This window comes from Ranitomeya variabilis, chromosome 2 (genome assembly GCF_051348905.1).
Source record: "Ranitomeya variabilis isolate aRanVar5 chromosome 2, aRanVar5.hap1, whole genome shotgun sequence".
Taxonomy (NCBI): Eukaryota; Metazoa; Chordata; class Amphibia; order Anura; family Dendrobatidae; genus Ranitomeya; species Ranitomeya variabilis.
In genome coordinates, this window is record NC_135233.1 from 1,051,145,656 (window position 1) to 1,051,172,632 (window position 26,977).

A 26,977-nucleotide genomic window follows, 5' to 3' on the forward strand; every position below is an offset into this window, starting at 1 on the left:
CGAATGTGGACCCTTGCGCCATTATTTATGGGTCTGTCGCAGGAAGCCAAATAATCCCACTTTCAGGGAAACAGGGCTCAGAAATGCCCCTTGGAAATCGAACAATGAGCACCACTTGATTCATTCTCCATATCAGACCCATGGAAATTAATGGAACTGTGTCGCAAATCCACAAACACTGTTTCGTCCCTAGGGAGCTTTTTTCAATATCATGGGCAACCCAGTAGTCAGAGAATGAATGCAGTGATGTCTTACATGCACAGCCACCATTCAACTCTGTCGGGGCACTGGGATCAGTGTTAGTCCAATTGCTCAGAATGCTACTGATTCACAAGTTATCCCCTATTCTGTGGATGATAATGTAACATGTTGGGAATAACCATTTAATGTTTTATCTGTAAGCAGACAAAAACCATACTGATGTGCCATCAGAACGCTACTTCTGAATGTGAATTCATCCTACACATACAAAAATTCTCCTGCCGATTTTGCATCTTATGGGAATAATACACAAAGCATCTGTTTGTACTTTAATAATCAGTTTAATATTATTTTTTACAAAACTCTTTTTTTACTGAAAGCATAAAACTCCATTAAAGTACCACTCAAGTGTTTTTTGTGTTTGCTGAAGTAACAACTCAATGTAAGTCTATGAGAGCCAGAACAAGGCCAGATTGAGGATCTCATTGACTTACACTGAGAGCTTGTGACCATTACGTCTGGTTTCCGGTGACTCAGAACTAGCGGTCACAAGATGGCGGCACGAGACCTGAGCGGTGCTGGGCAGAGCAGATGACAGCTGCTGATGAGTATAATGGTAGAGTCAGAGGACTTAGATAAGTTGCACCACTTCAGGCCTTTAATAATAAAAAAAAACGCTGCAGTGGTGCTTTAAAGGAGTTCCCTTTCAAATATAAATTGTCCATTTTGTTTATTAAAAAAAACAAACTCACACTGCACTCACCTTCCCCAGGTCGAGTCTTCGCTGCTGCTCCAGGTGTCTGGCATTGGCTGCAGTGCTTATATCATGTTAAAAGGGCGGCAACCAATTAGAGAACTCAGAGGATTAGAACTGGGCATTCTGTCTACACTGGATTGTCCGCTCAGAGCTGCTGAGCTCAATGATTGGCTGCAGCGCTGTCAAGATGAGCAGCTGTGGAAACTCTTCACGGAAGGTGAGTACAGAGTGGTTGTTTTCTTTTTAAAACAAAATGCAGAGAGTCAAACTATATTTGAAAGCGAACAACTCCTTTAAAACAATTCAATAACTCTGAAGTTCCTTGGTAAGAGCCTCAGGACAGTGCATTTTTCTCTATATAAACATCAGAAATAAGACTGAACAGAGCAATAACATACGGATAAAGCATGGACTGTATTCACATCTGCAGGGATACATTTAGAACAAAAAATATTTCCCAATTTAATTTAGTTAAAACATTCAAACACCTGTAAGCATTATGCCTATAACACATCTTTTCAACAGGACTTATTTCTTTGAACCATCCTTATAAATCCTCACCAATAGCAATACCATCTATTTATGCCATCTCCGTAGTATGAATCTTCTATCGGAGATAAGGATGAAGCTGTTTAATCTTTGCTTTCTTTGACAGGCCAATCCTAAGAGGACCTGAGCGTGTCTTGAGTGGTGTCACTCTTCCAATCCCATGAGAAAATGTCACTGCTGGGGAGAAGATAAAAATGTCTTATCGTGAGACGCAGTTCAGTAATGATATTCTCATTTTTTCGTTGAAATAATAGATAAACAACAGCGCCGAGTATTGTTGGGAATGACAGGCTCTACTTGACAGACAGATGACCAGCTGGGAATAAAGATTTACGTTTCATAATTTTATAATAAATCAAATCCATGAATTCAACTAATTCCATTCTGTCACTTCTGCTACACTATACATATATTTCTTCCTGGTAAAGTCTTATAAATAATGCAAAATTTAATTTTCTTCCACACTGGAAAACCAGCATCTTCCCGGGAGATGGTTATGATCTGTGCTGGCAGCCTGCCAGAAATGCAACATCGGCTGCTACTGCACTTGAACATATGTAAGACGCGAAAATGTTATGGTGACTTAATACTAGGACCACCCTCCTTTTACTAGTTCACTCCCCCAGTCTGAGATTTCCAGACATACAAAGGCTGCAAAGTGAAGTGCAGACCCCAAAGTGTCCTCCCTACAAGGAGCCATACACCAGTAGCACAGCCTTTCTTTATGTTATATCAAAGGGACAACAGCTTCTTGTATCATCATTTTAAGCCATATGGTCGGGTTTAATTTCGTTCAGAACAAACTATGGAATTAGGACATAAGTTGCACATTCAATTTTGTGTTATTATGTGATCCCCTACTGAACTAATTACTGTTAAAAATGTTTAATTTGTAATATTGGCTAACCTTTAATAAGACGACTGAGATATAAATGTAGTGGTTCACCCCAGTTAATTGTATCGTTTCACCATATATAGGGCACTGACTATTGACATCAATCAAGACCTCAAAAGAAAAATCCACATATTTTCCAGATCCTTTTGAAATGTGAAGGAAACCGATTTCCTTGTCTGTTATACTGACGAGCAAAAGGGTAAAAATGTTTTGAACTTTTGACTTTCAGGCTCCATATCTCACCATTCACTACTGCTTCGAACGTGAGACTGCCATCAATTTATAGACAATCATGTTGGATATCTAATACATAAATATGACTTACAACTATTTAGCATATGATTAGTTATGCAGATTCTTGTTGTTACACATGTGATTGTGGAACCACTGTGCCACCGACCGGGGAGAACCTGAGCATAACTAAGCGACTATCTGGTTTTTCATTAGAGCTTCTGATGGTGTGATTAGACCTGAACCCAGGTGCATGCCAAGTGCTACTTCAGGAAAGACCTCGGAACCACGGCAGCTGACCCTCAAAGGGGCAGGGAAGCAGAACTAGCCAGGAACTGGATAACAAGGGTATGTGCGGCTGGTAGACAGAACAGGTACAGGATTAGGAGCAGACAGGATAGGTTCAGAAATACATGATAGATTCAGGTACAGGATCACAGGTGCAGGTTCAGACTGGACTGGTGAGGGTAGCGGTATAGGTGCGGACATGATGGATCAGGCTCTGGACATGGTAAAGGCAGGATGGACTCAGGAACAGGCTACAGCAGTGCAGACAAGAACCATTTCAGTCAGGGCAAGCAGGGTCAGGTGTGGGCAGGATGGACGGACAAAATTGGGTTCAGGCAGAGTGGACAGGATGGTCAGGATCAGGTTCAGTGAGCACAACGTGGTAGCCAGAAACACACAGAAAGCTAAATTTGATGAGGCACCTCCCAATAGGAAAGGGTGCCTTAAATATCAGATATCTCCCAGCTATTGGCTGGGAACATTTTTAGAAGCGCGCATGCAGAGACGTCGGCGCTGTTCTAATACTTGTCATGTCACTGCATTGCTACTGGTGGTGGAAAAATATTTTTTCCTGTATACTACAAAATACAACCTGTTGTCACATTCCCTAATAGCTCAATGTTTAATTAGGTTGGTTGCTAAGCAAAAGGGCATTCACTTGTATTAAAAGAGGTCACGCATGTCTTGTCGGCATGTAACCGCATTTATGCAAATCGCACATTTGCGGTCACACTCCAGCCCGCTCCTGATGCCGGTACCGGGTAGTCCTGACAGTGCGTACACATATAGTGACCGCAGACTTGCACCCCAAGCCTGGGCAACACCTTTAACTCTATCATTTGTAAAGAACAGTGATTGTTAATGATGCAATTCTGAAGCAATATTTGAAAATCAAATATAATTCTTTATACTGTATAATGTTTACTTTAGTATGAAGTTATCAAATAGAGATTATAGTGATGACACCATGATAACATCTGACTTGTGAGGTGAAAATGTGTGTGTACAATAGATAAAATAGGAAGCTTTATATTTATTCATAGCTGTCAGCCAAAGTCGGCATAGATCCACCTTTTAAAAATAACCTTAAAAAATCTGAAATATTGATCTGAAATATACATCACATTATTTGAAATATTGATCTGAGATATACACCACCATATCTGAAATATACACCACATTATAATGAAAATATAAGTAACAAAAACATCTCTGTTGAATGTGGACTTTTATATGGTGTATCTGACTTTCATACGAGCTTCTAAAACCTCCTGGCGATATGAACAGAGCAGCCACATTTAGTTTGCAGCAGCTCAGCCTCTGATGCCCTGTGTCTTAAAACGTGTCTAAGAGGGGAAAAGACACAATATTAGATGAAAACTATGTGTGAAGGGACCTTGCATGTGGGTGTTTGGTGCCATGGTTTCAAAATCAGAATCAAAGCCCACATGATACGCATAGGAGAAGAGAATAGGAAAAAAATGCATGTAAATATCCCATGCAATGCAGTACACGCAGTTTAGATTAGCATCTGTTCCTAGAAAGTGTTTCCTTAAAAACAAAGCGGCGCTGGAAACCGAGGAAGACGGCGACCAGCAAGTATATTACCGCACGTACTTTATTCTACATATATATTTACACAGATATAGTCAATACAATGTTTCATGTAAGTGCTTCTTTATCAAATTGTGTATTTATTTTGAGGAATTTATGTGCGTATGATTAAGTCTAAGGGAGTTCCAATTTGCTGTGGAAACACTGCAGAAAATCTCATTCAATTCTGTACACGTCCAGATTCTCTTCAGGGCCCTAGAGAGCCAGGACTTTCCAATGTATTATGTAATTTGTTCATAGACATTTTGGACATTTCACATTTCACAGCAGTTCATACAATCTGTACTTTTACCTTTCTCAGGGTACGATGATACAATATTGGTTTCTGTGTCACTACTATTCAGAAAGGCTGGTTTCCAGGATAAAGATTTTGGAATGGCTTCTGTAAAATATGTGTTATAATAAGATAATAGTTACACAGTTTATTTATTTTAGACATTAATATAGTGCATTGCTGTACGGAAATTGCCATCGCTTACATCTGTCTTGTCCTCATCGGGGCTAAAAGTCTAGATTTAAATTAATAAATCAGTAAGTTTTTGGAGCGTGGGAGGAAATCGATAAAATCACAACGAGTACATACTAACTTAAGGGAACAGTGACATAAAATATGACAAATTTTACTCATTGGTAATGTTGGTGATAGATCTTTTTGCATTTAAAAACTATATTGCTACAGTATATCTAATGTTAAAAACACTGAAGCAATTGTCCCGATGTAAATAAAAAAATTCTGGTTGGTGTATACAGCTCCTATGCAGATCGATGTGTCCTTCAATAACACACCTTGGTGGTTATCGCTGAGATTATTACTGGTTGTCTGAGGAATGTTCTGCGGCACTAAATGCACTTGGGCAAATCATCAAGATTCTCTGCTGGCAGCTCCATTGCAATTTCCGATGAATGATGTCGTAGGTGTGCTCGATAGGAGACAAGTCTGGAGACGCTGAATGCCATAGCAGCACGTTTAGGTCACACAAGCTGCTCAGAGTAGCACAAGCAACATACGGCCTGGTGTTGTCATGTTGAAAAAAGGCTTGTGAGGCACTTTTCTAGAAATGACCGTACCACTGGTAACACCCCCAAATCAATGTAACACTGAGTTGTTAGTATACCTGGAATGACAACTAGAGGGGTCCAGCTACCATACATTATGTCACCCTTCGCCATAATCCTGGAGACGGGACTGGAGCAATGAAGGCTGGAGTTGATGTTTATCCTCTTCTTCAATACATTCTGCTTTTCTCTTGGAAGCAATGATACCCAAAGATTGGCCTGGAGACCACATGGGTAACGCCATGAAGAGGCCTTCATGAGGGAACATCACACCAGTCCTACTCTCGGGATTATAGTGTTGGGTGACAAAATGTTAATTAGCTTTCATTGCGGGCACACTAACAGCTTGACATTACATTAATTCCCAAAATGTCCCATGAGCAGTTTTTCAATATAACACCAGGCCGCATGTTGCTTGTGCTACTGTGCATGACCTAAACGTGATACCATGGCCTGCAACATCTCCAGGCTTGTCTCCCACTGAGCACATCTGAGACGTCATTATTCGGCAAAAAGGGAGCTGCCAGCTGATGTTTTGAAATGTGGTTTCCATTTTTTCATTATTTGCAGATCATTAATATGTCTATCCATCCGTGATTTCCATAATTCCACAATTTTTTTTCTTTTGGTGTGGCAATTTCAATATTGAGGAGAGTAATTAAATAAAATTGAGTCTCAGCAACCTCTGAACGTTGGATTTTACTGAGCAGTACCTCAAACAACAGCTGTGCTGATACTTTTTACATATAGTGATGAACCATACAGTGAATCTGTGGAATTATGAATGATTTGTTGGATAGTTGCACTTGGAATATTTATAGATCTATTGCTCTAAAAAACCAGCGTACAATATTCTTGGCACGCACTGAACATATGTAGAGGCATGAATATTAATGAAGTATCTAAGAACCACATTTACATCCTTACATAAAGAAAAAAGTCTTTCTACTGTCAAAATGAAAAATACAGTTAAGCGATGTATATCCTTCATTGTTATTCATCCTTTTCAACAGAGCCCTAGCCACCCCCAATGTAGAACACTTTGGCATCACCCCATTTATGTCAACAGGAGGAAGTTGCAGTTTACTAGCTGGGTAGATAGGATCACTGCTGTGCAGAAAAAATGTGGGCAGCTCAGTGGTTGCCCCAGAAGACCTCCACAGAATAAAAAGTGATTAAATATCTTTGTGATATGCCAGCACTTAAAGGGAACCTATCACCCCCAAAATCGAAGATGAACTAAGCCCACCAGCATCAGGGGCTTATCTACAGCATTCTGGAATGTCCTTTCCTGGCGCCTGCGCACTGCAGTACTTTGCTCTGCCCTCAACAGGGCAGACAAACTACGCCTGCACCAGAGCCCCAGCATGAATACAAGAAGAGGACGTCATCGTATGAAGAGGGGAGACCACGGACCGGATTGCGACGCCCATCAGACCGGACCGCAGCGGGACCACCCCTGGGTGAGTATAATCTAGCCTCTTTTTCTTATCTTTGAGGGTACATCGGGGGCTTATCTACAGCATTACAGAATGCTGTAGATAATCCCCTGATGCCGGTGGCCTTAGCTCACATACGATTTTGGGGGTGACAGGTTCCCTTTAATTAGCTGTTCAAATGTGGTTTCTGTGATTTTACAAGATCTTTTGCAATTGTAGGGACTCGTATTAATTAAAAAATAAAATTACTTACTCCTTGACTCCTCAGCCACTCCTGCATCACTGCACTGTTATTCCCTGCCATGCAATGATGATGTCCCTTTCATCACTCACCTGAACACTGCAGCCAATCGCCTCAGTAGTGAAATTACTCCCCTGGCCATAACCCAATCCATGTCCATTTACAATTAATTTTCTATCCTGGCAGGAGGGGATTTCAGAGGGACGGTGGCAGTGAGAGAAATGCAGCAGAGGCCAGAGACTACAAGGCATAGACCTAAATCCAGGACTGCCTGCTGTATCAAATGACTAGGACTAGAAATGAGTGGATCGCTTCACGGGACTCCGGTCCAGCGTGCAGGTCAGTGGCACCTGGTGGCTGGACGGGAGGCCAGAGAATTTCTTACCTTTCAACGCCCCGGTGCAGCTTTTGATCAGCCACGGTTGGCAGGATGTTATCTGTGTCCTGCTCATCTTGGGGTCTGTGGAGTTATTTTTTTGTTCATTCATTCACAGTCGTAACAGCCAGAACTTTATCATCTTTATGTAGTTTCACTATATGACATCTAGCTGTTTGGTGTCTGTAAAGCAGTGTTCACACGTTGCGTAAATATTGTGCTTTTTGTTTTCTGCAGGATCTGCACCAAACTACACAATAACAGTCTTCTCTGATTATTGCATTAGCTGCCTTTTTTGTCTTTTCCCCCATATTTGATAAATTTTTGGTGCAGCGTTTTTATAGTACATAAAAACTTTGATTCTGCACTTAAAAAGGTAACTGGAAAGTTTTTACATGATTTTTTAGGCTCCACATAAAAGCCTCTGGAGAAAAAAAAAGCACCAAAACCGCACAGTTCAGCAGCATCTTTACACTCCCCAAGGGCAGAGTTTTCATAAGGTCTCATCCCTTTGCTTGGACATTTAGGCTGTGTTCTGTAAAGGTTTCTATGTGGAGCCTGAAAAAAACACATGTAAAAAGAAAATAACGTTGCATTTTTAAGAGCAGAATCAAAGTTTTTCTGTAGTATTAAAAAAGTGTTAAAAACACAACTTCAATTCTTCACCATAAACGTATAAAATAGGTAGGTATAGGCATAATAGAAACACAGCAAAATCACAATAATCAGAGAACATTGTTATTGCATGGTGTGGACATGTGCAGAAAATGTCCAGTAAAAAACTGCAGCATTTACACAACGTGCGAATGTAAGGAGGAAGACCGGGCTGCAGGTGCCTGCATCATGCTGGGTCCGGAACTGCTGAGGCTGCGTCCCCAGGGGAAAGAATAGGGGACAGGACAAGCCCCATGACCCAGGGAGAGGGGGCGTGACTAAGCCAGGCAATGAGAAAGCGCGCAAAGAAACAGTCAGTTTCCCACCGGCAGTGCGAGCAGAAGCAGGTGTGCGGCGTGCTCCGCAAAGTGACAGGCCGCGCAGCAAAGATAACGACTGCACAGCACAGATCCAGGACAGCTGCGTGAGTGACTTACAGCGTGAGAGACTTTCTGGTATCAGGAGACACCCAGAGCAGCGTGTGCCGGGCAGTTAGGCGTGAATCAGCAGCAGTGCACCGCCAGGTGAGCAGCGTGCTCCGTCCTCTGAGCACCGACACCGCGACAGGCTGAGTTGTTTGGTCCCCGCCGCCTTCAGCGAGACCACTGCAGAGAGAAGCGCCATGCGCTCAGTAGCTGCAAGAGACAGAAGAGGCCAAGTACCAGACAGACTTTTGTGGCCTCTTGCCACTTGCTTCCCTCCCGTTTATGTTAGACTCTGAGGGTACCGCAGCCTTGTTTGTTTCAGCCACACGTGCTTATGGACTAGGGGCTCAGCGGAAGGAACTGGAGACCAACCGCTACCGCCAGAAGACGTACCAGCGTTTAAAGGACCCCATCTGAGAACATGGCCTGGCCATTGCTGGTTCTACAACCCCCTGTGGGATCATCTTCTGCAGAGGACCATGCAGGACACGATAAGTGATTTAATAAACTGCCGTTTTCTTGTTTATTGCTCATTAACTCTACCTATTGCCTACTCTTGAACTGTTTAACCCTCATTCAACTGTTTATCTCCCTGCGTGGAGTATCCCCTGTTAAATCAGACTCTCGCCTACCATAGAAACCTTGAAAAAGAACCTGAAGACTCACCTCTTCCGACAAGCCTGCAGCCTGCAGTGATCCTCAACCTACTGTACCACCGCATAACCAGCTCTACCCTCTCCTAGTGTATCCTCACCCATCCCCTGCAGACTGTGAGCCCTCGCGGGCAGGGTCCTCCTTCCTTATGTACCTGTATGCCTTGTTTTTTTTGCTCATGTTTAATTGTATTTGTCTATATTTGCCCCCTTTTCACATGAAAAGCGCCATGGAATAAATGGCGCTATAAAAATGAATAATAATAATAATACATTAAAACTGTTATCCCTTGTTTTGCCTTCTGTCTGTCACTGCATCCTGCAACCTGCTTACACAAACACGGCCTCAGTGTTACATTTTTATTACATTTTTTATGAGTTTCACAGAAGAAATAAATCAATCATGCCATTTACCGATCGCCATAAATAATCTAATCGCTCCGCAAAAGTATGTTTTATGGCCAATGTGAACATGATTTTATGTGCTGCATGTATACCAACTCAAACCTAGCTCAATTTTTGTGTTTTTTCTTTGTATTTTTGCATTCTGTGCAAGCCAGGGTGCGGCCTCCCTTTCCTGAGCTGGAAATCACATTTAGGGCTCCTTTTCACTTGTGAGAAATACGTGCGAGTCTCGCATGTTAAAACCAAGCTCTGACGCCGACACTCCAGAGTGGAGCGTGCAGCTCCATGTATTGCTATGCAGCCGCGCGCTACGCTCTGCAGTGCCGGCGCCAGAGCTTGGTTTTAACCTGCAAGACTCGTACGTATTTCTCGCAAGTGAAAAGGAGCCCTTAAAGGCTTCCCCAGACTGATGTCCACTGGTTGGGACTCAGTTCTTTTGTCTGCCCTTATTCACACACTGAGGTCAACTTTCACACATGTTAAGATTTTTAATATTAGACAGTGCAGGACCTACCAATCAGAGTCACCTTGTCGATGGTGAGATGGCTTTTATGCTACTTTTGATCAAAAACAGTATTACTAAGAACTCTGTTATTTAAATGCACTTTTGCTTTTTACTTATTTAGTTACAGCAGGGGTTTTGCTCATTTTGTTTCTTCCAACCTAAACAAAATAAGTACGAACCAGACCTCAAAATACCAAAAAATACCAAATTTTATTAGGAAACAAAACATTACTAAAAGACAACATTGATGGTGATGGAGCGCCCCCACACCGCCGCAGGGCCGAGGGGTACCCGGAGCCGGGCCTCTGAGTCTCGGTCCTGGGGTTGTCACGGTGGCTAGGCCCGGTCCGTGGCCCTGTCTGTCAGTGGGGGACGTCCGATGCAATAAGTGGGGTTAATGGTGGTGTAGCGGTGCAGGTCGCGGCGAATAACGAGGACACCAGGTTGCAGTCTCTTTACCTCTTTACTGGAGATCTCTGAGTCCTCAGTCCAGAATACGGTTCACCAGGCTGCGCAAGTCCGACCGGTCCAATGGCACCTCCAGAGTTCTCCTCACAGGTGGAAATCAGTGCCCTCCTTCTAGCGCTGTGTGTTGTAGTCCTTCCCTGCTGTGCTCACGGAAAGTACCCCACAACGGTTGTGTCTGTTTCTTAAGTTCCCTCACAACTCGATTACTTGATGTTCTTCTCGTATTCCATCCCGCCCTGTTATTCAGGTTGGAACGGCACCCGTTTGTCAGGTAGGCCTGGAGTTCTTCCGGGACCCTAGAGACGCCCCTCTCCCGCAATTGCCCCCCAAGACTTCATAGGTGATATGTGTTAGACAGCCCGCCTTAAACTGACTGCCCTGCCGCTGTTTGGAGTATGGCTTGAAGCTGTATGCTATTCCACTCCCTCGGCGTTCCGGCCACCGGTAGTGCGCCTCAGTAGGATGTTGCTCCGGTCTTACAGCATGACCCCTACTGGTATTCTCCTTTCGCTTGATCTCGTTTCTCACTCAGCACAATCTATCTCGCTTCTAGTCCTTTCTTAGGGCACCGCCGCTATGCTGAGCAGGCACGGTCCCGTTACGTTCTTTCCAATGCCAAGCCTCTGTCAGGATCCCACCCCTGACAGAGGCCCTACTGTCTCTTCCTCCACAACACCCTCTGCCACAAGGTGTTGCTTCGTTCAATCCAGTCAGCTTTCTCCTCTAACTTCCTGCCTGACCCCCAGTTTACCCACTATGGTGGGGAGTGGCCTAATGAATAGAACCCTTAGCTCCCCCCGGAGGCCCAGCTGTGAAACATATTGGTGTCTGTGATACCTGCTCAGAGGAACTCCTTCAGTGCCATCGAACGCACCATGGCTCCCCATAGTGGCGGATCCACAGTACTGCAACGACCAGGACTCTGGGGCGCTGCACTCCCCCCTGGTTAAACACAGTACTCCGGGACTGGGAAGAAAACAACAATACAGGTTAGCAAAAAGACATACAATTTTGTTGAGTGCAAAACAATAAGTATACTTGAACAGGCTTCCCTTTATGGGAGGTGAGGACACTTTTAACGTTACAAACATAATTAAATATCATAGCAACAGGCTCCAATTAACTCTCATTACCCAACCGGGTATTCTACTAAGTGCAAATTTTGTGAACAATAATTTAACATTGCCTTTAAGGATTCACACTCTAAATCCACTAAAGACCTTCCTATAATCACATTATAAGGTATTCTAACTTTTCATTCGCCTTCTTTGGAATCTTCAGGACCGCCTGTCCTATCGGCGCCAGACCTACTGCCTCTCCTTTCTGTTACAGGACCGTCCCGTTCAGCCAGGGCCTACTGCCTTTTCAACTACTATACATAGTATAGAACATAACTTTACTTTCAATTTGAGAACACTGAGCCGGCTCTACTTGGCTCCTATAAGGACTCGCTCCCTAACCCCTACGGGTTCACTCTCTGTCCTTAGTAACGAACTAACTTTCTATGGGGACTCAGGGTTTACCTTCTATCCTCACCTTCGTTATTACTTCCTTTCTTTCAACTATGCAGGACTCTAATTCTTCCCCTACGGGCTCTCTGCATCTTTCCTTTTAAAGAACATTATCTAGGTTTCACATTTCAAACAGATTAAACACACATAACTTTTCTTTATGCATAACAGTTACATTTCTTCCAGAGCATCATCATATTACGGTTCTAAAACAGTATCACTTTCAAGTTTAGGTCACACATCCCCCTTAAGAGGGGATCAAGTCTTTCTGAGGTAGCTCGTCTTCTCAGCCTACCAGTCTTTGCTCAGCAAAGGTTCCAGAACGGTATCTTCGCAAAGAGTCTTTAAGTAAAACCAGTAGAAAGCGCCTTTAAGAAGGTGCAAACTATTTACACGAAAGTTTGGATCATGCACTGTTCATGATTTCTCAGTTTGTAAAACTTATGCAAAAACTGGTAGGAAAAACAAACAATAGGGATCCCGGGTCAACTAAGGGATCCATAAAGAGTTAACCCTGAACGGGTTTAGCAGCAAACAGTATACAAACAGTTAACGGACAAAACTATTTACATTTTTGAAGCATTCAATTTCAGAATCCCCCACGAGGCGCCACCTGGCGGGTGAACCCCTGCAATACAGGCAGTTCAGGCTCCAGGTTCACTCCCGCGGCCAGGTACACCCCATGGGTGCGGGTCTGTTGCACAACCAGATCGTGTGCGGTGATGAGGGTCTGCGTTCCCACTTCTTTCTGCGCTGGTACATCAGGAACATCGGTTACTTGAAAAGGCACCTCCTTGGCCACTACGGTGGTTGCAGGGATCAGGCGGCAGATCGCAGGTTCTGTGATCAGACAGGTGGGGGCGACCAGGGTGGTTACAGATCGGTCACACGGTGACACCTTGGCTACAGGGGCTGGTTTCTCTTTCTTGTAAACGTTCAGAGCGAACCACCCCTTTTCCCCAAAATGCCGGGTGTAAGTAACGCTGTCCCCCGGGTAGAGGTCCCGATCGGGGTGGCCCTCCCTAAGGTGCGACTCGACATCCCGTCGGTTAACAAAGACCTCCGCATATAGCCCCGGTTCTTTAATGAAGCCCCAGCCTCCTCGGAGTTTAAAGGTGGTGACGATGCCCTGCCTACGCGGGGCCTGGTGAGTGGTGGGGTCCTTACGGGCCCGGTCCTTGACCGCCAAATCCTTTTGATGGTGGGCCTCCCGCCCAGCCTGATGTATTTTCTCCTCCTCTCGCCACCGTTGTTCTAGCTGGATTCGGTACTCCTCCCAGCTTAGAGCCTGTACCATCTCCCCCTTCTGGGTCTCCACCCCAGGGAACCCCATAAGATTGGATCCGGGGTTCACCCAGCGGCACACCGTGCGCTCCGCGTGGACCTCACACAGCAAGGGAGTAGGGGTGATTGGGGCTCGCATACGGTGTTCCATGCCCGTGGCTTCCTCCCATGGTAGCAGGCGCTGGAGTTTATGGGTTCCCGGGAGAGGTGGTGCCGCTACGGGACCCACTAACACACCCTCGGCTGGCGGGGCAGGATCGGCGGACTCACCAACTGGTACGAGTTCACTTTCCACAACAGGTCCCGCTGGTTCTTCCGGTGAGAACTCCGATGTCCGGGAACCCTCTGCCGGCACTACCGGGTGCGGAGCCTGGACTCCCACATTCAGTTGGAGGAGCTGGTTATATAAGTCCTCCATCTCGGCTCTCAGGAATCTGGTGTTATCCACGGAGGATGGGCGGCTGGGCTCATCCGGGTAGTCGGGGGAGACTTCCACTTCAACCCCACTGTCGGGTCTGGAGTTGCTGGCCATAGCGTCCTCCACGTGGGTCACTTCCTGGTCTTTTTCCCGCTCTCTCCTTCGTGAGCGGTTTCGTTTTCTCTGCCTCCGCCCCCCATTAAGGATTAGGAGGCGGATCTCTGCTGCTGACGGACACGTCCTCACCGTGCAGAAATACTTAGACTGGGCGGCCATTGTGGTTCGCGCTCTCCAGCTTGTCTACGCCCACCTCACGCCCCTCTTCTCCTCCTGCGCTCTCCTCGGCGCTGCAATGGCGGCGGATTTTGGCGGCAACTGGCGCAGCACACAGTCTTTTCAATAAAGTACAATTCAAGCGCAATAAATCACAGTTCCAAGGCACACATGACCTGATTCTTCAGGCTTAAGTAGATCCTGTTCGTGACGCCAAGTTCTGGAGCGCCCCCACACCGCCGCAGGGCCGAGGGGTACCCGGAGCCGGGCCTCTGAGTCTTGGTCCTGGGGTTGTCACGGTGGCTAGGCCCGGTCCGTGGCCCTGTCTGTCAGTGGGGGACGTCCGATGCAATAAGTGGGGTTAATGGTGGTGTAGCGGTGCAGGTCGCGGCGAATAACGAGGACACCAGGTTGCAGTCTCTTTACCTCTTTACTGGAGATCTCTGAGTCCTCAGTCCAGAATACGGTTCACCAGGCTGCGCAAGTCCGACCGGTCCAATGGCACCTCCAGAGTTCTCCTCACAGGTGGAAATCAGTGCCCTCCTTCTAGCGCTGTGTGTTGTAGTCCTTCCCTGCTGTGCTCACGGAAAGTACCCCACAACGGTTGTGTCTGTTTCTTAAGTTCCCTCACAACTCGATTACTTGATGTTCTTCTCGTATTCCATCCCGCCCTGTTATTCAGGTTGGAACGGCACCCGTTTGTCAGGTAGGCCTGGAGTTCTTCCGGGACCCTAGAGACGCCCCTCTCCCGCAATTGCCCCCCAAGACTTCATAGGTGATATGTGTTAGACAGCCCGCCTTAAACTGACTGCCCTGCCGCTGTTTGGAGTATGGCTTGAAGCTGTATGCTATTCCACTCCCTCGGCGTTCCGGCCACCGGTAGTGCGCCTCAGTAGGATGTTGCTCCGGTCTTACAGCATGACCCCTACTGGTATTCTCCTTTCGCTTGATCTCGTTTCTCACTCAGCACAATCTATCTCGCTTCTAGTCCTTTCTTAGGGCACCGCCGCTATGCTGAGCAGGCACGGTCCCGTTATGTTCTTTCCAATGCCAAGCCTCTGTCAGGATCCCACCCCTGACAGAGGCCCTACTGTCTCTTCCTCCACAACACCCTCTGCCACAAGGTGTTGCTTCGTTCAATCCAGTCAGCTTTCTCCTCTAACTTCCTGCCTGACCCCCAGTTTACCCACTATGGTGGGGAGTGGCCTAATGAATAGAACCCTTAGCTCCCCCCGGAGGCCCAGCTGTGAAACATATTGGTGTCTGTGATACCTGCTCAGAGGAACTCCTTCAGTGCCATCGAACGCACCATGGCTCCCCATAGTGGCGGATCCACAGTACTGCAACGACCAGGACTCTGGGGCGCTGCAGTGACATATACCCAATAAAATGGCACCATAGATCTGAGGCACCTGTAAACATCAATATCCCTCTTGCCACACATGTCAGTATCCATACATTAAATTCCTTATTATGCCCAATGGCCTATTCAATATAAAGTAATGTCTCTGGTGTGGCAATAAATTGCATATACAAATAACATACTACGTTACCTCAGATCTAATGGTGCCAGATCCCCTACGCGCGTTTCGGCAGCGTCAGCCTTCCCCCGGAAGAAGGCTGACGCTGCCGAAACGCGCGTAGGGGATCTGGCACCATTAGATCTGAGGTAACGTAGTGTGTTATTTGTATATGCAATTTATTGCCACACCAGAGACATTACTTTATATTGAATAGGCCATTGGGCATAATAAGGAATTTAATGTATGGATACTGACATGTGTGGCAAGAGGGATATTGATGTTTACACGTGCCTCAGATCTATGGTGCCATTTTATTGGGTATATGTCACCATCAATGTTGTCTTTTAGTAATGTTTTGTTTCCTAATAAAATTTGGTATTTTTTGGTATTTTGAGGTCTGGTTCGTACTTATTTTGTTTAGGTTGGTATAATTTTGTACGGGGCTGTTATGGGTGTAACATCTCCTGACGGACACAGGGGTTAATAGTCCTATAGAACCTGTGTTTTTGTTTGTCTGATTGGTTAATGTCATTTTGTTTCTTGTAGGTTTTGTAAATAAAAGTGGTATTGATGAAAATGTCATCTTGTCCCACAAAAAATAAGCCGCCATACAGCTCCAGCAGCAGAAAAATAAAAAAAGCCATAGCTCTCAGAATATAGCAATGCAAAAACAATTGTTTTTCCTATAGAATAATTTTCATTATGTAAAAAAGCCAAAACATAAAACGTATCGGAATTGAAAGCAATCAAAAAATGTTATGTGACTGAAAATGGTACCAATAAAAATGTCAACTCCTCCTATAAAAAGAAGCCTTCACATGACCCTATCGGCACAAATATTGAAAAATTATAGCTCTCAAAATATGATGATGCAAAAACTTTGTTTTGCAAAAGAGCATCTTTTAGTGTGACAGCAGCAAAATATAAAAAAGTAATAAATCTGGTATTGCTGTAATCACACCAACCCGAAGAATAAAGTCACCTAATCACTTATACCGCACGAGGAATGGCGTAAAAAATAAATAAAACCAATTCTTCACCTGCTGTTGATTTTTTTTCATACTGCCGCCCAAAGATCACAGTAAGGCCGGGGTCACACTAGAGAGTTTTACGGACGTATGAGAGGTGCAAAAACAACGCATTGCACACGAACCAATGTTTCTCTATGGGCAGCTCCTATCTGGCATGCTGCGTTTGTGAGCGTATTGCGCAAAAAATCCTCCAATGAAAGTCTATGGGGGCGAGAAAAATACGAATTACACACGGACTATCAATGTGACTTGCGAGAAATACACAGCGTTGTTCTATAGAAAAGCTGGTAATTCAGTGCGGTGTACAGTAAAATCACACTGACAGGTTAGAATAGGATAGAATAAATGTCTACATATTACTAGTATAGGTATATATGCAGCGCCCCAGAGTCCTGGTCGTTGCAGTACTGTGGCTCCGCCGCTAAGGGGGGCTATGGTACGTCTGATGGCACTGAAGGAGATCATCTGACCAGGTATCACAGACACCAATACATTTCACAGTTTGGCCTCCAGGGGGAGCTAAGGGTACTATTCATTAGGCCACTCCTCACAATCTGGTAAAACTGGGGGTTAGGCAGGAAGTTAGATCAGAAAGCTGACTGGGTTGGAACCAGGCAACACCTTGTGGCAGAGGGTGTTGTAGGGGAAGATTCAGAGGGGTCCCTGTCAGGGGTGGGATCCTGACAGAGGCCTAGCGAACAGAGAGAACGTTACGGGACCGCGCCTGCACGATATAGCGGCGGTACCCCAAGAAAGGATAAGAAGCGAAGTTTATTGTGCTGAGTGAGAAACGAGATCAACGCAACAAGGAGAATACCAGTAGGAGTCGTGCTGTAAGACGAGGCAACATCCTATTGAGGCGCATAACCGGTGGCCGGAACGCCGAGGAAGTATAGAGCTCCAAGCCAAACTTCAAACCTACGGCAGGACAGTCAGTTACAGGCGGGCTGTCTCACCCAGACCCAGGAAGACACAGGGGGGTAACAACAGGAGTGGGGCGACGCTGGAGTCCCGGAAAAGCTCCGAGCCTCCCCGTCATACGGGTGCGTCCTAACCGTAAGATCAGGGGGACGTAGAGGGAGAACATCAGAATCGAGTTGTGAGGGAACACGAGAAACAGACACAACAGTTGTGGGTGCTATCCCGTAAGCACAGCAGGGGAGGACCACAACACACAAGCGCAGGAAGGTAGGCACAGATTTCCACCTGCAAAGGGAACTCTGGAGGTGCCATCGGACCGGCCGGACTTGCACAGCCCTGTTAACCGTATTCTGGATTGAGGACTCAGAAGCCTTCAGTAAAGAGGTAAAGAGACTGCAACCTGGTGTCCTCGTTATTAACCGCGACCGGCACTACACCGCACCATAACATCAGCACCATACCACCACCTCTCACTGTGCGCCCCTCAGCAGGGTCACGGACCGGGTCTAGCCACCGTGACAACCCCAGAGCAGAAACTCAGAGGCCCGGTACCGGGTACCCCTCGGCCCTGCGGCAGTGGGGGCGCTACAACTTGGCGTCACGAACAGGATCTACTTAAGCCTGAAGAATCAGGTCATGTGTGCCTTGGAACTGTGATTTATTGTACTTAGACTGTGATTTCTTGCAAAGACTGTGTATTGCTACTTGCCGCCAAAAGTTCCCGCTAAAAGCCGCCGCCATTGCAACGCCACAGGGAGCGCAGAGGAAGAAGAAGAGGGCGTGGAGTGGGCGTAGACAAGCTGAAGAGCGCGAAAGACAATGGCCGCCCAGTCTAAATATTTCTGCACCGTGAGGACGTGTCCGTCAGCAGCCAAGATCCCCCTCCTGATTCTCAATGGTGGGCGGAGGCAGAGAAAACGAAACCGCCCACGAAGGAGAGAGTGGGAAAAGAACCAGGAAGCGACTCACGTGGAAGACGCCATGGCCTGCAGCTCGGAACCCGAATGTGGGGTGGAAGCAGAAGTCTCCCCCAACTACCCGGACGAATACTGCAGCCAATTCTCCACGGACAGCGCTGTCTCTTGCAGGCTGAGATGGGAGACTTGATCCATCAACTTCTTCAGCTGAACATGAAGGCCCAAGCTCCGCACCAGGTAGCGCCGGATGGAAGTCCTCTGGCATTGGATCCTGTGCCTCTACCGGAGTTGTTGCTGAGGCCCTCGCCGACACCGCCAGCGGAACCCGTCGCGGAGGAGAAGACTGCATTGGCCGGTGAGTCCGCCGACCCCGTCCCGCTAGCAGAGGGCTTGTTAGTAGGCCCCGTGGCGGCACCCCGTCTCCCTGGGACCCATAGACGCCAGCGCCTGTTACCATGGGAGGAGGCCACGGGCATGGAACATCTCCTGAAAGCCCCGATTACGCCAACTACCCTGCTGTGTGAGACCCACGCGGAATGCACGGTCTGCAGCTGGGTGAACCCAGGATCCAACCTCATGGGGTTCCCCGGGGTGAAGACACGGGAAGGGGAGTGTTGTGAATTCTGTTTTTGGCTCCCTCTGGTGGCTACTGGTGGTACTGGCTTACTTTTGTCTTTTATTTCCAGTGCACCTGTTCCCATCAGGAATTGGGAGTTTCCTATTTAGTTTGGCTTCTCAGTCATTCTAGTGCCGGCAATCAATGTTACCAGAGCACCTATGTTGCTTGCTACCTGCTCCAAGTCTGCAATTCAGCTAAGTTGGATCTTTTGTATTTTTTGTGTTTGTTTTGTCCAGCACGCATTTTTTCACTCTTGCTGCTGGAAGCTCTAGTGATCTGAAATTACTACTCCGGTGTCATGAGTTGATATCGGAGTTAAAGTAATTTCAGGATGGCTGATTAGGGTTTTGAGGTGACCACGAAGTCCTCTTTTGTATTTTCTGCTATCTAGTCAGAGGGCCTCTCTTTGCTGAACCTATATTCATACTGCGTACGTGTTTTCCTCTTACCTAACCGTTATTATATGTGGGGGGCTACTATTACTTTTGGGGTTTCCCTGGAGGCAAGTCAGGTCTGTGTATTCCTCTACTAGGGGTAGCCTAGATCTCCGGCTGGTGCGAGACGTCTAGGGATAAAACGTAGGCACGCCCCCCGGCTACTATTATTTGTGTGTTAGGTTCAGCATCGCGGTCATCTGAGATTCCATCTTCCTAGAGCTAGTCTGTTTTTGCCTAAGTCCCTGCCATTGGGAATCATGACAGTATTGCCGGCCATAATGTATTAAAGGTATTGGCTGAAGAAAGAGAGAAAAAAGAAGTTTCTGACACTTTTTTTTTTTTTACTCAGAAGTTCTGTCTAGCCATAATTTCAATCTGCTGCCTTTTTCTCTCCTCTTAACCCCTGAATGGCTCAGATCTCAGCTGTTGAGAAATGGATATCCAGAGTTTAGCTTCAAACCTGAATACTCTTGCTTCTAAAGTTCAAAATATCCAAGACTTTGTTATACATGCTCCTATGTCTGAACCCAAGATTCCTATACCTGAGTTTTTTTCTGGAGATAGATCTCGTTTTTTGAATTTTAAGCACAATTGTAAATTGTATCTTTCTCTGAGATCTCGCTCCGCTGGAAACCCCGCTCAGCAGGTTAAAATTGTTATTTCCTTGTTGCGGGGTGACCCCCAGAATTGGGCATTTGCATTGGCACCAGGGGATCCTGCGCTGCTCAGTGTGGATGCGTTTTTCCTGGCACTGGGGTTGCTCTATGAGGAACCTAATTTGGAGATTCAGGCTGAAAAAGCCTTGATAGCCCTCTCTCAAGGGCATGATGAAGCTGAAATATATTGTCAAAAGTTTCGAAAATGGTCTGTGCTTACTCAGTGGAATGAGTGCGCCCTGGCGGCGAATTTCAGAGAAGGTCTCTCTGACGCCGTTAAAGATGTCATGGTGGGGTTTCCTACGCCCACAGGTCTGAATGAATCCATGACTATGGCTATTCAGATTGATCGGCGTTTACGGGAGCGCAAACCTGTGCACCATTTGGCGGTGTCTTCTGAGCAGGCACCGGAGAATATGCAATGTGATAGAATTCTGTCCAGAAGTGAACGGCAGAATTATAGACGTAAAAATGGGTTGTGCTTCTACTGTGGTGATTCTGCTCATGTTATATCAGCATGCTCTAAACGCACAAAAAAGGTTGATAAGTCTTTTGCAATTGGCACTTTACAGTCTAAGTTTATTTTGTCTGTAACTTTGATTTGTTCATTATCATCTATTACCGTGGATGCCTATGTGGATTCTGGCGCTTCCTTGAGTCTTATGGATTGGTCCTTTGCCAGGCGCTGTGGGTTTAGCCTAGAGCCTTTGGAAGTTCCTATCCCTTTGAAGGGTATCGACTCCACACCATTGGCTAGGAATAAACCACAATACTGGACACAAGTGACTATGTGTATGACTCCTGACCATCGGGAGGTGATTCGCTTCCTTGTGTTGCATAACTTGCATGATGTCTTAGTGCTTGGATTGCCATGGTTGCAAACTCATAATCCAGCCCTTGACTGGAAAACAATGTCTGTGTTAAGCTGGGGATGTCAGGGGGCTCATGGGGAAGTACCTTTGGTTTCCATTGCTTCATCTACTCCCTCTGAAGTTCCGGCATTTTTGTCTGACTATTGTGATGTTTTTGAGGAGCCTAAACTTAGTTCTCTCCCCCCTCACAGGGATTGCGATTGTGCTATAGACTTAATTCCTGGCAGCAAGTTTCCTAAGGGTCGTTTGTTTAATCTGTCTGTGCCTGAGCATGCTGCCATGCGAGAGTATATTAAGGAGTCCTTGGAAAAGGGACATATCCGTCCATCCTCATCCCCTTTAGGAGCAGGTTTTTTTTTTCGTGGGTAAAAAAGATGGCTCCCTGAGACCCTGCATTGATTATCGCCTGTTGAATAAGATTACAGTCAAATACCAGTATCCTTTGCCACTATTGACTGATTTATTTGCTCGTATTAAAGGGGCAAAGTGGTTCTCTAAGATTGATCTTCGGGGTGCGTATAATTTGGTGCGGATTAAGCAGGGAGATGAGTGGAAAACTGCATTTAATACGCCCGAGGGCCATTTTGAGTATTTGGTAATGCCTTTTGGTCTTTCTAATGCCCCTTCAGTCTTTCAGTCCTTTATGCACGATATTTTCCGTAAATATCTGGATAAATTTATGATTGTGTATTTGGATGATATTTTGATTTTTTCGGATGACTGGGAGTCGCATGTTCAACAGGTTAGGAAGGTTTTTCAGGTTTTGCGGGCCAATTCTTTGTTTGTAAAGGGTTCTAAGTGTATTTTTGGGGTTCAGAAGATCTCTTTTTTGGGGTACATTTTTTCCCCTTCTTCTATTGAGATGGATCCTGTCAAGGTTCGGGCCATTTGTGATTGGACGCAGCCTACTTCCCTGAAGAGTCTTCAGAAATTCTTGGGCTTTGCTAATTTCTATCGTCGATTTATAACTGGGTTTTCAAGTGTTGCTAAGCCTCTGACTGATTTGACTAAGAAGGGTGCTGATGTTGCCAATTGGTCCTCTGCGGCTGTGGAGGCCTTTCGGGAGCTTAAGCGCCGCTTTTCTTCTGCCCCTGTGTTGCACCAGCCTGATGTTTCGCTCCCTTTTCAGGTCGAGGTTGATGCTTCCGAGATTGGAGCGGGTGCGGTTTTGTCGCAGAGAAGTCCCGATTGCTCAGTGATGAGACCATGTGCATTCTTCTCTCGAAAGTTTTAGCCCGCCGAGCGAAATTGTGATGTCGGTAATCGGGAGCTCTTGGCTATGAAGTGGGCATTTGAGGAGTGGCGTCATTGGCTTGAGGGTGCTAGACATCAGGTGGTGGTCTTGACTGATCACAAGAATCTGATTTACCTTGAGTCTGCCAGGCGTCTGAATCCTAGACAGGCGCGCTGGTCGTTGTTTTTCTCCCGGTTTAATTTTGTGGTTTCATACTTGCCGGGTTCGAAAAATGTGAAGGCAGATGCCCTTTCTAGGAGTTTTGAGCCTGACTCTTCTGGTGATTCTGAGCCTACGGGTATCCTTAAGGATGGGGTGATTTTGTCTGCTGTCTCCCCAGACTTGCGACGTGCTTTGCAGGAGTTTCAGACTGATAGGCCTGATCGTTGTCCGCCTGGGAGACTGTTTGTTCCAGATGAGTGGACCAGTAGAGTCATCTCGGAGGTTCATTCTTCTGTGTTGGCAGGCCACCCTGGAATCTTTGGTACCAGAGATTTGGTGGCCAGGTCCTTCTGGTGGCCTTCCCTGTCTCGGGATGTGCGTACTTTTGTACAGTCTTGTGATGTTTGTGCTCGGGCCAAGCCTTGCTGTTCTCGGGCTAGTGGATTGTTGTTGTCCTTGCCTATTCCGAAGAGGCCGTGGACGCACATCTCTATGGACTTTATCTCGGACCTCCCGGTTTCTCAGAAGATGTCCGTCATTTGGGTGGTGTGTGACCATTTTTCTAAGATGGTTCATTTGGTACCCTTGCCCAAATTGCCTTCTTCATCGGAGTTGGTTCCTTTGTTTTTTCAGAATGTGGTTCGTTTACATGGTATCCCGGAAAACATCGTTTCTGACAGGGGATCTCAATTTGTGTCTAGGTTCTGGCAAGCGTTCTGTGCCAGGATGGGCATTGATTTATCTTTCTCGTCTGCTTTCCATCCTCAGACTAATGGCCAGACGGAGCGAACTAATCAGACCTTGGAGACTTATTTGAGGTGTTTTGTGTCTGCTGATCAGGATGATTGGGTCGCCTTTTTGCCGTTGGCAGAGTTTGCCCTTAATAATCGGGCCAGTTCTGCCACTCTGGTTTCTCCTTTCTTTTGCAATTCAGGGTTTCACCCTCGTTTTTCATCTGGTCAGGTGGAATCTTCGGATTGCCCTGGAGTGGACACTGTGGTGGATAGACTGCACCGGATTTGGAGTCATGTGGTGGACAATTTGAAGTTGTCTCAGGAGAAGACTCAGCAGTTTGCTAATCGTCATCGTCGTGTGGGTCATCGTCTTCGTGTTGGGGACTTGGTGTGGTTATCTTCTCGTTTTGTCCCTATGAAGGTCTCTTCTCCTAAGTTTAAACCTCGGTTCATAGGTCCTTATAAGATTTTGGAGATTCTTAATCCGGTATCTTTTCGTTTGGACCTACCAGCATCTTTCGCCATTCATAATGTCTTCCATCGGTCGTTGTTGCGGAGGTACGAGGTGCCGGTTGTTCCTTCTGTTGAGCCTCCTGCTCCTGTGCTGGTGGAGGGTGAACTGGAGTATGTTGTGGAAAAGATTTTGGACTCTCGCGTTTCCAGACGGAGACTTCAATATTTGGTTAAATGGAAGGGATACGGGCAGGAGGATAATTCTTGGGTGACTGCCTCTGATGTTCATGCCTCTGATTTGGTCCGCGCCTTTCATAGGGCGCATCCAGATCGCCCTGGTGGTTCTCATGAGGGTTCGGTGCCCCCTCCTTAAGGGGGGGGGGGTACTGTTGTGAATTCTGTTTTTGGCTCCCTCTGGTGGCTACTGGTGGTACTGGCTTACTTTTGTCTTTTATTTCCAGTGCACCTGTTCCCATCAGGAATTGGGAGTTTCCTATTTAGTTTGGCTTCTCAGTCAATCTAGTGCCGGCAATCAATGTTACCAGAGCACCTCTGTTGCTTGCTATCTGCTCCAAGTCTGCAATTCAGCTAAGTTGGATCTTTTGTATTTTTTGTGTTTGTTTTGTCCAGCACGCATTTTTTCACTCTTGCTGCTGGAAGCTCTAGTGATCTGAAATTACTACTCCGGTGTCATGAGTTGATATCGGAGTTAAAGTAATTTCAGGATGGCTGATTAGGGTTTTGAGGTGACCGCGAAGTCCTCTTTTGTATTTTCTGCTATCTAGTCAGAGGGCCTCTCTTTGCTGAACCTATATTCATACTGCGTACGTGTTTTCCTCTTACCTAACCGTTATTATATGTGGGGGGCTACTATTACTTTTGGGGTTTCCCTGGAGGCAAGTCAGGTCTGTGTATTCCTCTACTAGGGGTAGCCTAGATCTCCGGCTGGTGCGAGACGTCTAGGGATAAAACGTAGGCACGCCCCCCGGCTACTATTATTTGTGTGTTAGGTTCAGCATCGCGGTCATCTGAGATTCCATCTTCCTAGAGCTAGTCCATTTTTGCCTAAGTCCCTGCCATTGGGAATCATGACAGGGGAGATGGTGCAGGCCCTGAGCTGGGAGGAATACCAGACCCAGCTGGAACAGCAGTGGAGGGAGAAGGACAAGGCATACCAGGCCGGGCTAGAGGCCTACCATCAAAAAGACTTGGCGGTCAAGGACCGGGCCCGCAAGGATCCCGCCGCTCACCAGGCCCCGCGCAGGCAGGGCACCATCACCACCTTCAAGCTCCGCGGAGGCTGGGGCTTTATTAAGGAGCCGGGCCTGCACGCCGAAGTCTTCGTTAACCGGCGGGACGTGGAGTCGCGTCTCAGAGAGGGCCACCCAGACCGGGATCTCTACCCGAGGGACGAAGTTAGCTACACCAGGCACTTTGGGGAAAAGGGGTGGTTTGCCCTGAATGTCCGCAAGAGGCAGAACCCTGTGACACCCCCGATTAAGGTGCCAGTGAAGCTGACCCCTGTAGCAAAGGTGCCCCCTTGTGGTCAGCCCACGATCGTTACCAGGACCACCGAGGTCACTCCAACGTGCACTATGGTCAAGACCACGACATGCAGCATCGTCACATCAACCACCCTCGTGGCCGAGGAGGCACCTCTTCAGGTGGGTGGTGCTCGTGCTGCTCCAGAACTGAAGACAGTGGGTACCCAGACCCCCAAATGGGACAACACGTCCCCTTACGCAGTACTGGGCGGTGCGCAATACCCTAAGGGGTTGCCTCCGCCAGTGCTGCCTCCTGAGTGGTTCAAGTAACTGTACTAACGCTCTGCAACTGTAAATAAGTTAATTGCTTTCACCGTTTTGCTGCTAAAACCCGTCTAGGGTTATTCTTAAAGGGATCCCTTTGTTGACCCGGGATCCCTATTGCTTTTTGTTTGTTTTCTACTTTTTGCACAGTCATCAAAGGACTGCCGAATCATGGACGGTGAATGATTCAAAAACTAATATTGTAAATAGTTTGCACCTTCTTAAAGGATAGCTCTCTACTGGTTTTATACAAGAAAAGGACTCTTTGCGAAGATACTGTTTTTTGAGACATTACCAGAGTCCTTACTGCAAACAGACTTGCAGCTTGAGAAGTTGCACTACCTCATAGAGACTTGGTCCCCTCTTAAAGGGGATGTTCATCAAAAGCACTTAAAGAATGATGATGTTTTGAAAGAAAGTACTGATAATGCTGATATGTGAAAGTTAAATGTAGCTAACTAGTTGATTGTAAGAAATGTTTAATAATGTTAATAGAAGAATGAGGACAGGAAGTGAACCCGTAGGGGTTAGTGGTGAGTCCTCTTAGGAGCCATATAGAGATGGCTCAGTGATCTTGAACTGAAAGAAAAATGATATGTTTTATACTGTGTATAGTAGTGGAAGGACAGTAGGCCCGGGCGGAAAGGGGCGGTCCTGTACAGAAAGGAGAGGCAGTAGGTCTGGAGCAGTTAGGACAGGCGGTCCTGCAGATTTAAAGAAGGAGAATGCATAAAAGTTAATTAGCCGTATATGTGATATAAGAAGGTCTTTAGTGGATTTAGCGAGTACGTCCTTAAAGGCAATGTTAAATTATTGTTCAAAGATTTTGCACTTAGTAGAATACCCGGTTGGGTAAGAAAAGTTATTTATAGTAAGTTAGTTAAAGTATTTAACTATGTTTGTAACGTTCAAGTGTCCTCACCTCCCATAAAGGGAAGCTCTGTTAAAAAGTTTACTTGTACTTGCATTTTCAAAATTGTATGTCTTTTTGCTGACATGTATTGTTGTTTTCTTCCCAGTCCAGGAGTACTGGATTTAACCGGGGGGGGTGCAGCGCCCCAGAGTCCTGGTCATTGCAGTACTGTGGCTCCGCCGCTAAGGGAGGCTATGGTACATCTGATGGCACTGAAGGAGATCATCTGACCAGGTATCACAGACACCAATACATTTCACAGTCTGGCCTCCAGGGGGAGCTAAGGGTACTATTCATTAGGCCACTCCTCACAATCTGGTAAAACTGGGGGTTAGGCAGGAAGTTAGATCAGAAAGCTGACTGGGTTGGAACCAGGCAACACCTTGTGGCAGAGGGTGTTGTAGGGGAAGATTCAGAGGGGTCCCTGTCAGGGGTGGGATCCTAACAGAGGCCT

The 26,977-nt window shown here is 46.4% G+C and overlaps 1 protein-coding gene across 1 annotated transcript in view; it reads right to left on the reverse strand.

Annotated features, from left to right (window-relative positions):
* Nucleotides 1-528: 528 nt before the first annotated feature.
* The window catches only part of RAD51AP2 (RAD51 associated protein 2), a 63,545-nt gene continuing 37,096 nt past the window's right edge, over nucleotides 529-26,977 (reverse strand). Inside the window, exons 3-4 of the mRNA XM_077291463.1 lie at nucleotides 4,828-4,917; nucleotides 529-1,684 (exon numbers count right to left, since the gene is read on the reverse strand). Coding sequence (XP_077147578.1) covers nucleotides 1,566-1,684; nucleotides 4,828-4,917 — 209 coding nt within the window. The 3' untranslated portion in view covers nucleotides 529-1,565. The remainder of the gene's footprint in view (nucleotides 1,685-4,827; nucleotides 4,918-26,977) is intronic.